Consider the following 14102-nt stretch of genomic DNA (forward strand, 5'->3'; position numbering starts at 1 on the left):
AGAAATTAACAGATATAGTCATGTAAACAATTCTTTTGACAGAACTGGTAATTACTTTGGAATTAATTAAGGGCTGGCTTTGCTAGCATGTTTTCAAATAGAACCAAACAAATACTTAAAGAATGCCAGTGTTTTGTCTTCCAAATGTTTATAATTAGTACAGAATTTATATTTGTTTATAAGTCAACAGGAATTTAAGTTACAAAACAAGTACTGATTTCACCCTATAACAAAAGGTACTAACTAGGAATAGTCAAAATAAATTAGAAAATCAATTACATACATAAAACTAAGCACAAAATTATACCTGGTGTTATAGTCTTTAAAACTGGGGGCCCACCTTTCTCTTTTATGAAAATGAAGATTATACTCACTTATGTTAATGGTAAATGGTCAAAAATGAAAAAATTAATTTTAGGAGTCAGATGGCAAAACAAGAGAGGAAGTAAAAAGATCCCAGCTTGCTTTGTCACAATATGACCACGATCTCCACATGTGAGAGTATGCAAGAGGTCGTAAATAAAAATAATGAACTTTTTGAACAATGTAGGTTTTGTGTATTGCTAACCAGTTATGTGTAAACAACACAAAAATGGAGGAAATTTATTTTAATCTGAAGGTACAGAAAGAAGAGAATCACAGTGTCAAACTATTGGGACTAAAAATAGACCACAGGCTCACATGGGATGACCATATAAGGTATCTGACAGGCAAACTTGCACACGTGATATTCCTGCTGTATAAACTAAGATATTCCCCCATTAAAGTTTATTGGTGTTTCACTACTATGCATTATTTCAGCCACAGCTACAATATGAGATTATGTTATGGAGTAATTCAAACGCATAAACTGTGTATTCAATTGGAAAGAAGAAAAAAAAGTTCAAATGTGTGTGAATTCGTAAGGGCCAAACTGCTGAGGTCATCGGTTCCTAGGCTTACACACTATTTAAAGTTACTTAAACTAACTTATACTAAGACAAACACACACACCCATGCCCGATGGAGGACTCGAACCTCCGGTGGGAGGTGCTGCACAGTCTGTGACATGGAATTGGCAAGAAAAAAGCAATTACAGTACAAGGATTGGCTCCAAGAGAAACCTGTAAGGAGCACTTCAGCCTATTAAGCATAATGACCCTTCCAAGTCTCTCAATGTATAACTGCTTAATATACGTAAAAGAAAATTTACAACAATTTACACAGAGAATGAATTTACATTTGCACAGCACTAGAAATAACTACATGCTTGATATACCATATTCTAGGCTGTCACTGGAACACAACAGTCAGAAACACCAAAGTCTAAAGTTATACAATAAATTGCCACAATCATTCAAAACCCTCACCCTCCTCAAATATAGGGAGGTGTTAGACACATGGTTTAATAATAAAGCATTCTACTCAATTTAAGAATATATTGGAAGTAATTTGGAAGGAATGTATAAACAATGAAACAACGTAACTATCATCAACTATAGCTATATTTCATTCCCGCTATGTTCTATGTATTTTTGTGCACTACATAAATATTTTCTTTTATTTGTAATATAAATTTTGTATATGGTGTTGTATAAATGTTAGTTGATAAACATTGTACTTGTGACGCAGTCTGTCCAGCCATGGCTGGTAACTGACGAAGATATAGTAAAGTAAAGTAAAGTAACTAAATGTGTAACTATCATTAACTAAATGTGTAAAACTGTATGATTAATTCTTGAATGTAAACTACATAATAATTATTACTGAAATCTTCTGATCAGTAAGAAGTTTATCTATCTGTGAGTATATGTAAAATGAAAATGTGTGTAAAATGTAAAAAATGTAAAAAAAAAAAAAACTACTAAAAAGATATACATATGCATAATGTATAATGTAAAATTAGTAATAACTGTACTTTTATGAATATGTAAAATGTATTTTGACAAAGCCAATTGCATGGTAAACATGCTGGAAAGCAAAAAAAATAAACATATCAACATATGAAAACACAGTTCACAGTACGTGCGACACTATTTCTCAAATAAACTGAACAGACATTGTCATTAATTGTATAAAAACTTGGCCTATTTGTGTTACCCTAATTCCACTATTAAGTTGATGCATTGTTACCGTAACCGATACGTAATTCCCATCTGAAAATTGGGCGTGGACTGGCTGTCTCAGGACCAAAAATCGATCTGTTATATATCCCCACAATAATAGGTATGAAACTACACATTGTTTGATGTTTAAGTGACAGAAATTACAATTAAAACATAACTCATTCAATTAACTGAATACACCAAAAAATTCTTCCCTTTTAACAGATCCTTCTATCGCGAAGGTTAGGTCAAATTATTTGTTTAAATAATGAAATTAACATGCTGGTAATTGTTTTGGGCTGGCTTTGCTAATACATTTTCAAATAGAGCCAAATAAGTACTTTAAGAATCCTAGTAGTTCTTCTTCCTAATGATTATAATTAGTACAGAAGTTATATTTGTTTATAAGTCAACAATAGAATCTAAGTCACGAAACAATTACTGATTTCACCCTATAACAGAAGGTATTACCTAGGAAAGCCCAAAATAAATTAAGAAAGTAATTACTTACACAAAACTAAGCACAAAATTAGACCTGGTGCTACATTCCTTAAGACTGAGGGCGAACCTTTTTCTTTTATGTAAATGCAGATTATACTCATGCATGTTAATGGTAATTAGACAAAAATGAAAATAAAATTAATTTAAGGAGGCAGATGGCAAAACAAGAGAGGAAGTGAAGAGATCCCAACTTGCTTCATCACATGCTTAGCAACTTTATCCTCTCTTGTTTATGTACCTACTGATTGCTCAACATCTCAGCTATATGATGAGATGCTAACATTGCTGCTTCCATTATTATTAACTTTTAAAATTTGTTGAAAAATGTAATAACTCTGATTTATATTCTTGTATTTTGATGAATTTAACTGAAATGGTGTGTGTTTATACCCTTTGTTTTATATGAAATGTAGTGATTTATTCTATGCTATAAAGTTTTTATTTTAAATGGACCTATAGTTTTTTCTACCATCTACCTTGCAGAAACACTAATCTGAAAGTCTCCTGATTTAAACATCAGAAATCAAGTTTGCACACCTTCTTACTGGAACTGTTCATATGCAAAGCATGGGGCTTACAAGGGGTTTTAACAGTCACCTCAAAAACATAAATTAGTTTCTTGCTTGTTCACAGGTATTGCAGGTACATATCTGCAGCCCAGGTACACACTGAAATACTCATTCCACAATACTTTTGCATGCTGCTAGAGGAGCCAAAATAATATGATGCGCCCCATTGATAAAGTGTATTATAGTGTGGTATTTCATTTTCAGCATTTGATGGAGAATAATGCTGCAACGATACATGTTGATTTGGTGGAATACATAGGGAACTGTAGCATATTCCTAGAGCCATCATTTAAAGCTGGTTCTTGAAACTTGGTTAACAAACTTTCCCTGCATAGTTTATGTTTATCTTGAAGAGTCTTCTGGTTCAGTTCCTTCAGTAGCTCTGTGGCACTGCGCCACATATCAAACAAACCTGTCACCATTTTTGCTGTTCTTCTCCATATATGTTCAAAATCCCCTGTTAGTCCTATTTGGTATTGGTCCCACACACTTGAGAAATATTCTAGAACTGGTCACATGAGTGACTTGTAAGAAGTCTCCTTTGTAAACTGATTGCACTTCCCCAGTATTCTACCAATAAACCAAAATCTACAACCTACTTTACTCATGATTGAGCCTGTGTGATCATTCCAATCCATATCCCTACAAAGTTTTATGCCCAAATATTTGTATGAGTTGGCTGATTCCAGCTGTGACTCATTGATATCATAGCCATAGGAATGCATGTTTTTTCATTTTGTGAAATGCACAATTTTACATTTCTTACAATTTTACATTTTTAAGCAAGTTGCCAGTCTTTCAGCACTGAAATTTTATCAAGATCTTATTGAATATTTATGCAACTTCTTAAAGGTAGTGCTTCACTATGGATAACTGCATCATCTGCAAAAAGTGTGAGGTTAGTATTAATATTGTCTGCTAGATCATTAATATGCAAATGAACAGCAAGGGTTCCAACAAACCTCTGCAGGGCACATATGAAATTACTTCTACATCTGATGACGACTCTCCGTCCAAGATAACATGCTGTGTCCTCCCTACCAAAAAGTTCTCAATCCAGTCACAAATTTCACTTGTTACCCCATATGATCATACTTTTGACAATAAGCACAGGTATGCTACTGAGTTAAAATGCTTTTTGGAAATCAAGAAATACTGCATCTACCTGACTGCCTTGACCCAAAGGTTTCAGTATGTGATGTGAGAAAAGCACAAGTTGTGTTTCACATGATTGATGTTTTTGGAATCCATGCTGATGGTAGCAGTGGAAACATTGCAGCTATGTTAAGGCAATCCATAGGACTTCTTTAGCCATCTCGTCACTGTGATTGAGCACTAGTTGTATTGCTATGACACCAAAACAAAAGAGCAAAGCAAGCTGTGAAAATGTGGATTCACTGCCACTGAAAAAGGAAAAGACCTAATCTTCACTGAGAAAGGTGAGGATGAGAAATTTTTGGGATGTTAACTGATCTTGCTCGTAAGGGACAAACTATCACTGGAGCATACTACAGAAATATTGTGGTACATTATGGGAGGCTCTCAAGAGAAAGTGGCATGGGCAGCTGCCCAAAATGGAGTTTTTGTTTCATGACAATACCACAGCTCTTTCTGCACAGGAAACAGTGATACACATGCTCCTCTGGGCTGTCAAATTTTGCCTCACATTGTATCCTCCAGGCAGGCCATCGAGTGACTACTTCCTCTCCCCTTGCTTGAAGAAACCATTGCATAACAGGCATTTCCAGAATGACAACATGAAGATGTATGAAGCTGAACATTTCCTGAACATTGAAAGTAAAGACTTTGACAAACAAGATCTCCCCAGGTCATTTATCATTCGGAAAAATGTGTTGCACTGAAGAGTGAGCATGTAAAGAAGGATTAACACCATCACCAAGTTCCATACTCACAATTTGATTTTTTAAAGTGTTAATCAAAACTAAAGGACTACTCCAAGCACCAGCTGAACTTGTAATGTGTGGTACATCACATACAATCATGTCTCAATTCTCCCAGTCACCTAGCTGATACTCCAAGCAGTGCACTTAATCAAATATTTCATCCAGGCTTGTCATATTACCAAAATAATGTCTTATTCTTTCCACAACTGTGAGGTCTATTGAAGCAATCTCTGCCTCTGAAAACACCTTAACACCACTGGCAGATAAATTGTGATTTGATTTTTGTACTCCTGAGATGTTATTGATAGGAAAGAAAAGCAGTATATTTTACTGTGAGGACTTTTTTCTTTTAACTTCCAGTTGGTCACAGCACAAATCCAGTAAAGCTTTGTACAGATGTGTTGCACAGTGTTTCTAGTATGCCCATCTGCCACATCATGTCACACTTTTCAGTACTGAGTGCACAGTGAGCATGTAAAGATGCCTGGAAAATAGTGTCTCCTGCCAAGTGTGATGCATCTCTTGAGAGGTTTCACCTGACTTCTTGCAGCCCATGTAACATAACTCTCATGAGTTTCCTCCATCACGTTATTTATCGGCTGCACTGCAAGTGCAATGTGAACATTCGTGCAGTGTTTTCAGTGGGAATGACAGCCCACCATACAGCCAATACTTGGCTCACTCTGATTTTCATCTCTTCTCTCACATGACCTGCTGACTATGAGGGCAGCATTTTCTCCCAGACCAATGTAAGGAATTGGCAGAAATCATAAATGGCTGCCTCTTATAATGCAGGTATTGGAAAGTCCACACCACCCTATGATAAATGTCTAATTTGGGTCAGCATATATGTAGAGATGTAGCTGGAAGGTGTAGCTAAATGTTGAAATTAAAACATTTTTTATTTTTATTGTGGTTTCCATTTTGAGACTGACTGGAGGTCATGATGAATGGATATTTATGCCAGACTGTTATGCCAGCCCTCATGTATACTGGACATAATGCCAAAGAAATGGGGTGAGTGTCCTGCGAGGGCTGGTCCAATGATGGAGTAGCCCCACTGATGAAGTAGCCTCATTAGCAGCTTCATATGTTGATGTTGGCAGTGGCTGAAGGCAGAGTAGGGAGGTCAGCCACTGCAGTGTAGATGTCAGGTGACAATAGTGGGGCCCACATGAAGTGTAATTTGTCTGGAACAGGTAGGCTGATTTGTCATGTTTGGTACATTTAGTGTTAACTAATATTGTCACTGTGTCAGCACTGTGGTTCACAACCATATAAGGCAGTTCTAAAGGGACTTCGACAGTGTCCATGTGATGCATAATGTGAGAGCATGTACTGAGGTCTTTCTGAAAGAAAATAGCTGGATCTGTCTGCTGGAATGCTGTGGATGGATGGAAACTAGAAAAGCAGATCTTGACTTTCTGAATTAAGAATGGAGGCTGTTGAGTGGGTAGATTTGTTGTTGGCTAAAGAATTGCAATGGAAACCTGATGGTCTTGATGTATGCAAACTCTACCACTGGTGCACCAAGATCAGATTTGAATGCCCATTAAAACCAAGCAGCAGGAGGAACAAGGCCACCAACCAAGAAGAGCTGATGGTATGATGATGTATAAAACCACATAATTCTACCACCTCACAAAAAATGTGGACACAGATTGACAGCCCTGGTCCATTTACATTCATTGGGCAGCTGGATCATGAGATCCATTTGGTTAGAAATGTTTGTGTGACCATTTTTACCAAGATGTCCATCAGGGGCACTGCTTCCACCCAGTGGCTAGACCTACCAATTGCTGAAAAAATATACTTAAGACTTTCACAGGTATGAGACTTTCTACCAGGTTGATATGGGCATGAGAAAAGTGTTGTGTAAGCTCCTTGAATGAACAAATTGGTTAGTGGATGTGATATCCTACTTTAGCAGCTTGATAAACCAAACCAGTTTTTACCCACAACCTGCAATCACATCTCACATCTGTCCATGCAGATCTGTCTGTCACCATCTGTATAGTGCCTCTGGCTCCAGAATGAGTGAGCCCATTTGTGGAATTAAAAACCTGTTTCCTAAAAGACAATGAAATGAAAGGGCATGTATAGCTTGGATAAATGTTGCATCACATAAGGAAGCTGGCCATTGAAAACTTGTGGAGATGCAGTCCTGTATTTGTCTGCTTGATAAAGCAGCATGTCAGCATTATGTACCATAGCCAGTTGCAAGAAGTTGATGCCCACAGTAACCACATTTATTCTAGAAAAATATCTGTGCACAACATTATCAGCACTTCACAGATGAAAAGCATCAGTAGTACCCTGGCTGATAAATTCAAAATAATGAAATTGTCATGATGAGAAAGAGATATGAGGTATGTTGAAAACCAAGGAAACTGATTTGTGATTGACAAAAATTGTGAAGTGGTGTGCTTCTGTGTTTGTTTGGTCTAACATGCATAATGGTTTCATAGACTATTAAAATTTCTCTGTCACAGGTGCTCCATTTTGGTTGCGGCTCTGTCATTTTGTGGGAAAGGAACCCAAGTGGCTGCCACATACCACTTACTTGCTGTTGTGTGGCTGCTCCCATTACAGTCTGTCTAACATCAACAGTGATAGCCAGAGATGCAGAAGAAATAGGATGTGCTCAAAGGCATCTGCTGCATAAGAGCACATGAACATCCTAACTTCTAACACCTAACATATTTATTGGTTATTTTTCTTTGAATGATGTTAAATGTGACATAGATACTGCCTCTGAAACATATGGTTCTCATATCTACCACACTACTGCTTCTCAAGACTCAGTGAAACTTGGCAACAGGGCTGTGATCATACCTTCAGTTGCACACGTTTAAAGGTGCTTTTGTGCACGCACAACTTGCATGGCGTAATTGCCTTATGGGCCAAATACATCCAGCTTTGATTGTCAATGTGCACGAGTAATGATGTGCACAGCCCTTGCCACTCAGCTAGAAGTTTACGTCAGTGGCACCAGGTGGTAGCACACTACGCCAGACTTTTGTAACCATTCGCTTGGCATAAATCCTGCTAGATGATAGCACACTCCTCAGATATGCTAATTCACTCACCACATTCTGCATTGAAATGAGATCAGTCATCAGTACATGTTAAAGTTGTACTGACAGTAATCCTATTTTGTGGTTTACTGAATGATTTATACTATATTAAGTTATGAATTTTGTCATACAGTAATCCATTTGATGTGCTGACAAGGGAAACTCCCCATCTCACCTTCCTCTGATTTTGTTGTAAGAGGGCTCAGTGTACAGGCCATCGAAACCTGAACGCAGACCAAACAGAAAAACGGGAATAAGGTGTACTGAACTGTAAAAAAAAGAAATAGAAATGGTCCAAGGGAAAGAAGTGCAATGTAGAGCAAGCTAAAACAGCAATGGCGTTACGGTTAAGTGATCATGGTGTTGGACTACTAAGCAGGCGAATTGTGATCAAACCACCAGGTGCCATTTCTTTCTACTGTTCCCTGTATTCAAATTTATGTCTGTGTCATAGTGTAACATCCATTAGCAAAAGCAAGGTGTAAGGAAGGGACCTACAATGACTGTTCATTCTGCACAACTACTGTATTAGCAACTGAAAGGAAGAGACTTTCACATGGGAACTGCAAACGTTTGATGACAAGGTGACAAGTCTACTGAATCCTTCACCAGTAAACACATCTGCTCTGTCATACACAACATTAGTGACAGTACATGTGTCATATGATACGAATCTCTCATCAACACAACTAATTTGTATGCCTGGTAAGTGGGTGAGATATGCCCCCTTGCCCAATTTAGGTGTTTGTTATGTATGTGAATGTGATCACTCCCAAGGAAATGATGAAAACATAATAGTTTGTCACATAAGCAGCAAAAAATGAATGCAACTGTTTCACAATCACACAGTTTATCTGTGATCTGTCAAAACATATGTTTTTAACATTTTTGAAGCTCTGTTCTGTTTTGGAAGTTTCGACTCTTGCATTCCTTTGTTGTAATATAGGTCACACCTGTTTGTTTTTTTCATTTCTGTGAGATGCCTTTGTGGTATCTTGCCTGCCATTACTATTCATCATGTTTATTTGTGTCAGTAACATATTCTTACCACATGACTCATATTCTGTAACCAGTGTATAGTACTCCCTGTTGTGAAGCTTGATCTGCATTCACTTTTTGATGGGCTGTCCAGTGGGCCATATTACCTCCAAATCTGAAGGGGAGGCAATGGGGAGTTTCCCTTGCAAGAATCATAAGGGCCTAAAGCACACCACTGTCTATTGTGAGCTTGTAGGGTTTATTCAGGCTTCTGAAATCTGTTGATCTAATGGTAAGTTAGGTTTATCTGTGCTGTAGGCCCACTTTGCATATATGAAAATTCACAAAAGCAGTAATGTTGGTTCCTTTGTTATTAACTAGAATGTGTAATTGATGGCAGTATGCTTTAGGTCCTTATGGATATCAGGACCTCATTTTTATTCTAATCGAGTGACCATTTTGCTATACTTTACACTTGAGTTTAATCATTAGCACAAATGCAACTTTGTGTTTGAAGTTGGTTGTTTACTGGGTGGGAATTGGCTTTCATGCACATTGTAAACATGAACTATGCTGAATCTATTTTTTTAAACACTAACAGAAAAGTAAAGCTGTGAGGAGGGGTTGTGAGTCATACTTGGGGTAGCTCAATCAACAGAGCACTTGCCCACAAAGCAAAGGTTCCGAGTTCAAGTCTCAGTCTGGCACACAGCTTTAATCTGCCAGCAAGTTGCATATCAGTACACACACTGTTTCTGAGTGAAAATCTCAATCTGGGAACAGAAAAATAAATTACCAGGAAAAGTAAGCCACAAAAGAACTAGGGTCTCTGAGAACAGATCCTTTGATTGAGAGAGTGGCGAAATAAATAAGCATGATTAAAAGTAAATATTTAACAAGGAAGTGTACAATTAGCACAAGTTGTTGTGAGGGTGCAGCATAAGAATATCTGATTTTTCAGCCCTAAGGTAAATTTGTGAACTACTACATCTCTTAGGAATCTTGCAGATTTGTCTGAAAAAATGTAAAACCACAATAACTCCCACTTACACAGAAATGTAAAATGAAGAGTTGTGAAAGCTTACACATTATTGCCACTGGATGTGCTAGAAGCACTTTAAACTGGATGAAAGCTGATAACGTCTCTAGAATCCTCATGATGTTGGGCTTCAAGGCAAATCAAAGAGGGGTACTTGTGTGGCCACAGCATCAGGCAGATAGCACCTGCAGAATTTCATCATACCATAAAAACAGAGTAACTGTTGAAAATTCTCTCATCCTTAGTTTGAAATGGCCAAACATCACAGAAGGTCACCAAATGTCCCCAAAATTTCACCTCTTTCTGCCTAAGCATACATTTATCTTTGCTGATGTGCAATCTGTAATGGGAAAGTTATCAAAAATAATCTGGAGATGTTTATTGTGTCCTATGACAGAACTGGAGAAAACTAACATACCATCCAGATAACCGAAGCAGAAAGGCAGGCCCAAACACTTTTTCAATGACATGCTACCATGTTTGAGCTGCATTCTTCAGGCCAGATGACATTCTGATGTAATCAAAGTGGCCAAAAAGTGTAGTCACTGCCATCTTCTGCAAATCTGTGAGTGCTGCTGGAACCTGGTGATATGGGTTTTGTGAATTGATAAAACTGAACAGCTAAGTGCCTGCTAATGGGGCTGTAAAGTCCTGGAAGTGTGGAACATGATAACCATCAGGAGTTGTCTGCATCTTTAAATTATGATAGTCCTCATAAGGATGCCAAGAACCACCTTTCTTCTTGAGGGCAGATACCCACAAACTATCTGAACGTCAAATAATCCTCGCAGCCATTAAGTCTGCAGATTCTTTCTTTGCTCTCACATACTTCTCAGCAGGACTTAATTTCAGCTGGAACAGCATTCTGGCACCTCCCATTGATTTTTAATGCACTTGAATTCAAGGTGGCACCAGAGATTAAAAATCATACATATGTATTAAATTGCAGCAGCAAGGTACTGTGCTTGTGTGTCTTGCGTTTGGTGTGTCTTGCGTTTGGTGTGTCTTGTGTTTGGTGTGTCTTGTGTTTGGTGTGTGTTTGTGTAATAGGGATCAAAGTAACACTGCTATGGGGACACATGGTTGCACCTATTATTTATTTTTAACCTCAGTTTTATTGTTGTGATAATAAGAAATTATGTTTTGTAAAAGGAAAAATGATTTTTTTATTGTAAGTTTTATCACAAGTTTTTAAAAATTGCTATTTTTATGGCTGGGTGGAGGTGGCAGATGTATCTAAGATTTTAAAAATTAAGCAGGTGCCAAACAGTGGGCTTTAAAAGTAACCGGTGGTGCCAGCATAGCTGGAATGTGATGTCTAGTGTTGTGTAGTATTCCTCTGAGTGGTGCAGACAGCTGTTTCACATCATCCTAGGTCACCTGGGGAGTAAGGTCATCATGTAACATACTTGAGGGCAACAGTGTGATCAGTAATTTGAGCTCATAACACAGAATTGTCTGCAATAAAAAAATGTTTTCTCTTCCTCAAATATCATTTCTTTTCCAATTAGTTTACTAACAGTGCCTATATTGTAAGAAGTTCTTTTAGTAATGATGATTTTCTGTTGACAGATGAACACATGGGTGTCCCTTCAAGTACTGCTGTGCATGAAACCACAATTTTTTTTTGTTTATGTGAACAGCTAATATGTTTGTAAACTGCATCACCATTCATTTGAAATTGATATTCCCATATGAACTTTTTAGTCTGAAAATGCTGTAGAAAATCCACCGCAGTAACAGGTTTGGTGACTAACAATTAGGAAGGTCCTGTGCAATTTCTTCATGAAACCTGAAGTCACCACATTGCTGCACTGTCGGAAAGTAGGTATCCTAGATTTATGCACAACAGTTGGTCAGGAGGTGACAGAAGATGGGTCTTCAAGTTTTACTATTAGAATACTGGCATCAAATTGCAGGTTAATTAAATAAATCTGTGCATTGCTAGTGTCTTGAATGTACAATCAGTGTATTGTAGGAAAACTGTGGAAAGCAGAATGTCAGTCTGACATGCCTGGCACAGTCATAACTAATACAAGGGAGAAATCCTCCATTTTGTGATTGAGCTGATGTCTACCAATTATGAAGTGAAAATTCTTGTAGAGGTGGTTTGTAGGCACTTTATATCAGAGCAGTCAGTCACACCTATTCCTGACTGCTGCACTCATTTAAGTAGTTGCCTGGAGGGGTGCATTTTATAGTCAGTTGTCCAAAGTCAGAATGGTGGCAACACTTTCTGGGGTGCTTGCTGATGTCACAGTGATTGGTCTATTGTTTGGCTGGGGGCTGCTAGAATTACCAATGGAGGGCACTGAAGTCATGCAGTAATGCCCTAACTTGTTCTGCTAGCAAGAGGAACCACACCAAAGAACTTATCAGTCAATAATAAGGCAAATATTTTCTATACTTTCTGTCTCGTTCTTAATGTTTGACTGTTGGCATCACCACAGATGGGAGCAACTAATAAAATTAAAAACAGGCTGCCACTAACTGACAGATGAATCATGGGTGGTACACAAGTACACAGAAAGATTTGATACGTGCATTTAAAAGTTCGTTCTCTCTCTCTCTCTCTCTCTCATGTGTATCTATGCACTGTCCACAATACATGCTTAGAGAAATGGTCACTTGCTATAATTCTTTATAAATGTAACATAGTCCTATTTATTAAGGCCATCCTCAGAGAGCTTGCATCACAGATGGCATTGTTGAGATCTTCACAAATCTCATAACCGAAGGCAGAAAGAGTGTGAATGTGAAATCAAGAGAGGTGTTGAGGGACAATAATACTATTGCTACTTTATTTTAATTATTGTATTACATTATACACAAAATAGAAAGAGTTGGAACACTGACAATTTTAATATCTTTCCAGTATACTGGTAGGGTACTTTAACAAAGATAATCGAAAAGCATACAGTTTGCTTATTCTTGTTTATAATTAAGATGGCACAACAAATTTTTTTCCAGAAACCTAATATCATTATAACTTGCGTGTATTCGTAAAATTTACTATATGGTTTTGAAAAGATTTGTGGTGTATACACCGAGTGTGTGTGTGTGTGTGTGTGTGTGTGTGTGTGTGTGTGTGTGTGTGTGTGTATGAGAGAGAGAGAGAGAGAGAGAGAGAGAGAGAGAGAGAGAGAGAGAGAGAGAGAGAATGTGAGAGAGAGAGAGAGAGAGAATGTGAAAGAGAGAGTGACAGTGTATGTGGCACAGAAGGGGGAAAGGGTCTCAGGGTGGAGAGACTTCCTTACTAACACATTGTCTATGTTGCAGCCTGCTGAGGCTCCGGGCTATGTGCTGTCCCAAGATGATCCATATCCCTCACAGCCTGCTGTTCCAAGATTATACCGCTTGCCTCCAGGTAATAGATATTTAGCTGTGATATTTATTCTTTATTCCTAAGAAAGCATCAAGGGTGAAAATACAAAACAGAAGGAACATTTATTTATGTGAAACCCAATATGCTGGGGAATTGTTCATGGACTTTCGTATTGCACATTCCTAGTTTTTTGGGATTTAAAAACGAACTGAAAGATAATAATTTTAGGTGAATGAAATTTTTAAAATAGTTCAGGTAATAAAAGTTATAGAATAGCTGCTGAAATTCAAAATAGTAACTGACTAAGTAGCAGTAAGGGCAGGAATAAACAGATGCTCATAAAATTTCCAATGACTTCATCTGCCAAAAGAGAAAGGGTTCAAAGAAGCAAGAATAAACTGAGTTCTCACTTGTCCTAATTTCCCCTCTCCCCTGATCTACATTCTTCTCACTTCTTCTAGTCCTTTCTTGCAAATGAAGGAAAGCTAATAATTCTGTTTTTGTCATTATCTTTCTATCTCTGCTGCTGCTTGGAAAGTATATATTTTTCTGTTATATTTAGTTGTAATTTCATTCTAATGACAATATACGTAAAATTGTAAATGAGAACATTTTTAGATGCAAG

At 37.5% G+C, this 14102-nt stretch overlaps 1 protein-coding gene across 1 annotated transcript in view; it reads left to right on the plus strand.

Moving 5' to 3' along the window:
- Window positions 1–6493: 6493 nt before the first annotated feature.
- The window catches only part of LOC126456141 (tektin-1), a 171339-nt gene continuing 163730 nt past the window's right edge, over window positions 6494–14102 (plus strand). The window contains exons 1-2 of the mRNA XM_050091893.1: window positions 6494–6661; window positions 13432–13519. Of these exons, the coding sequence (XP_049947850.1) occupies window positions 6494–6661; window positions 13432–13519 (256 nt within the window). The remainder of the gene's footprint in view (window positions 6662–13431; window positions 13520–14102) is intronic.

The sequence above is a fragment of the Schistocerca serialis genome, chromosome 2 (genome assembly GCF_023864345.2).
Source record: "Schistocerca serialis cubense isolate TAMUIC-IGC-003099 chromosome 2, iqSchSeri2.2, whole genome shotgun sequence".
Classification (NCBI taxonomy): domain Eukaryota; kingdom Metazoa; phylum Arthropoda; class Insecta; order Orthoptera; family Acrididae; genus Schistocerca; species Schistocerca serialis.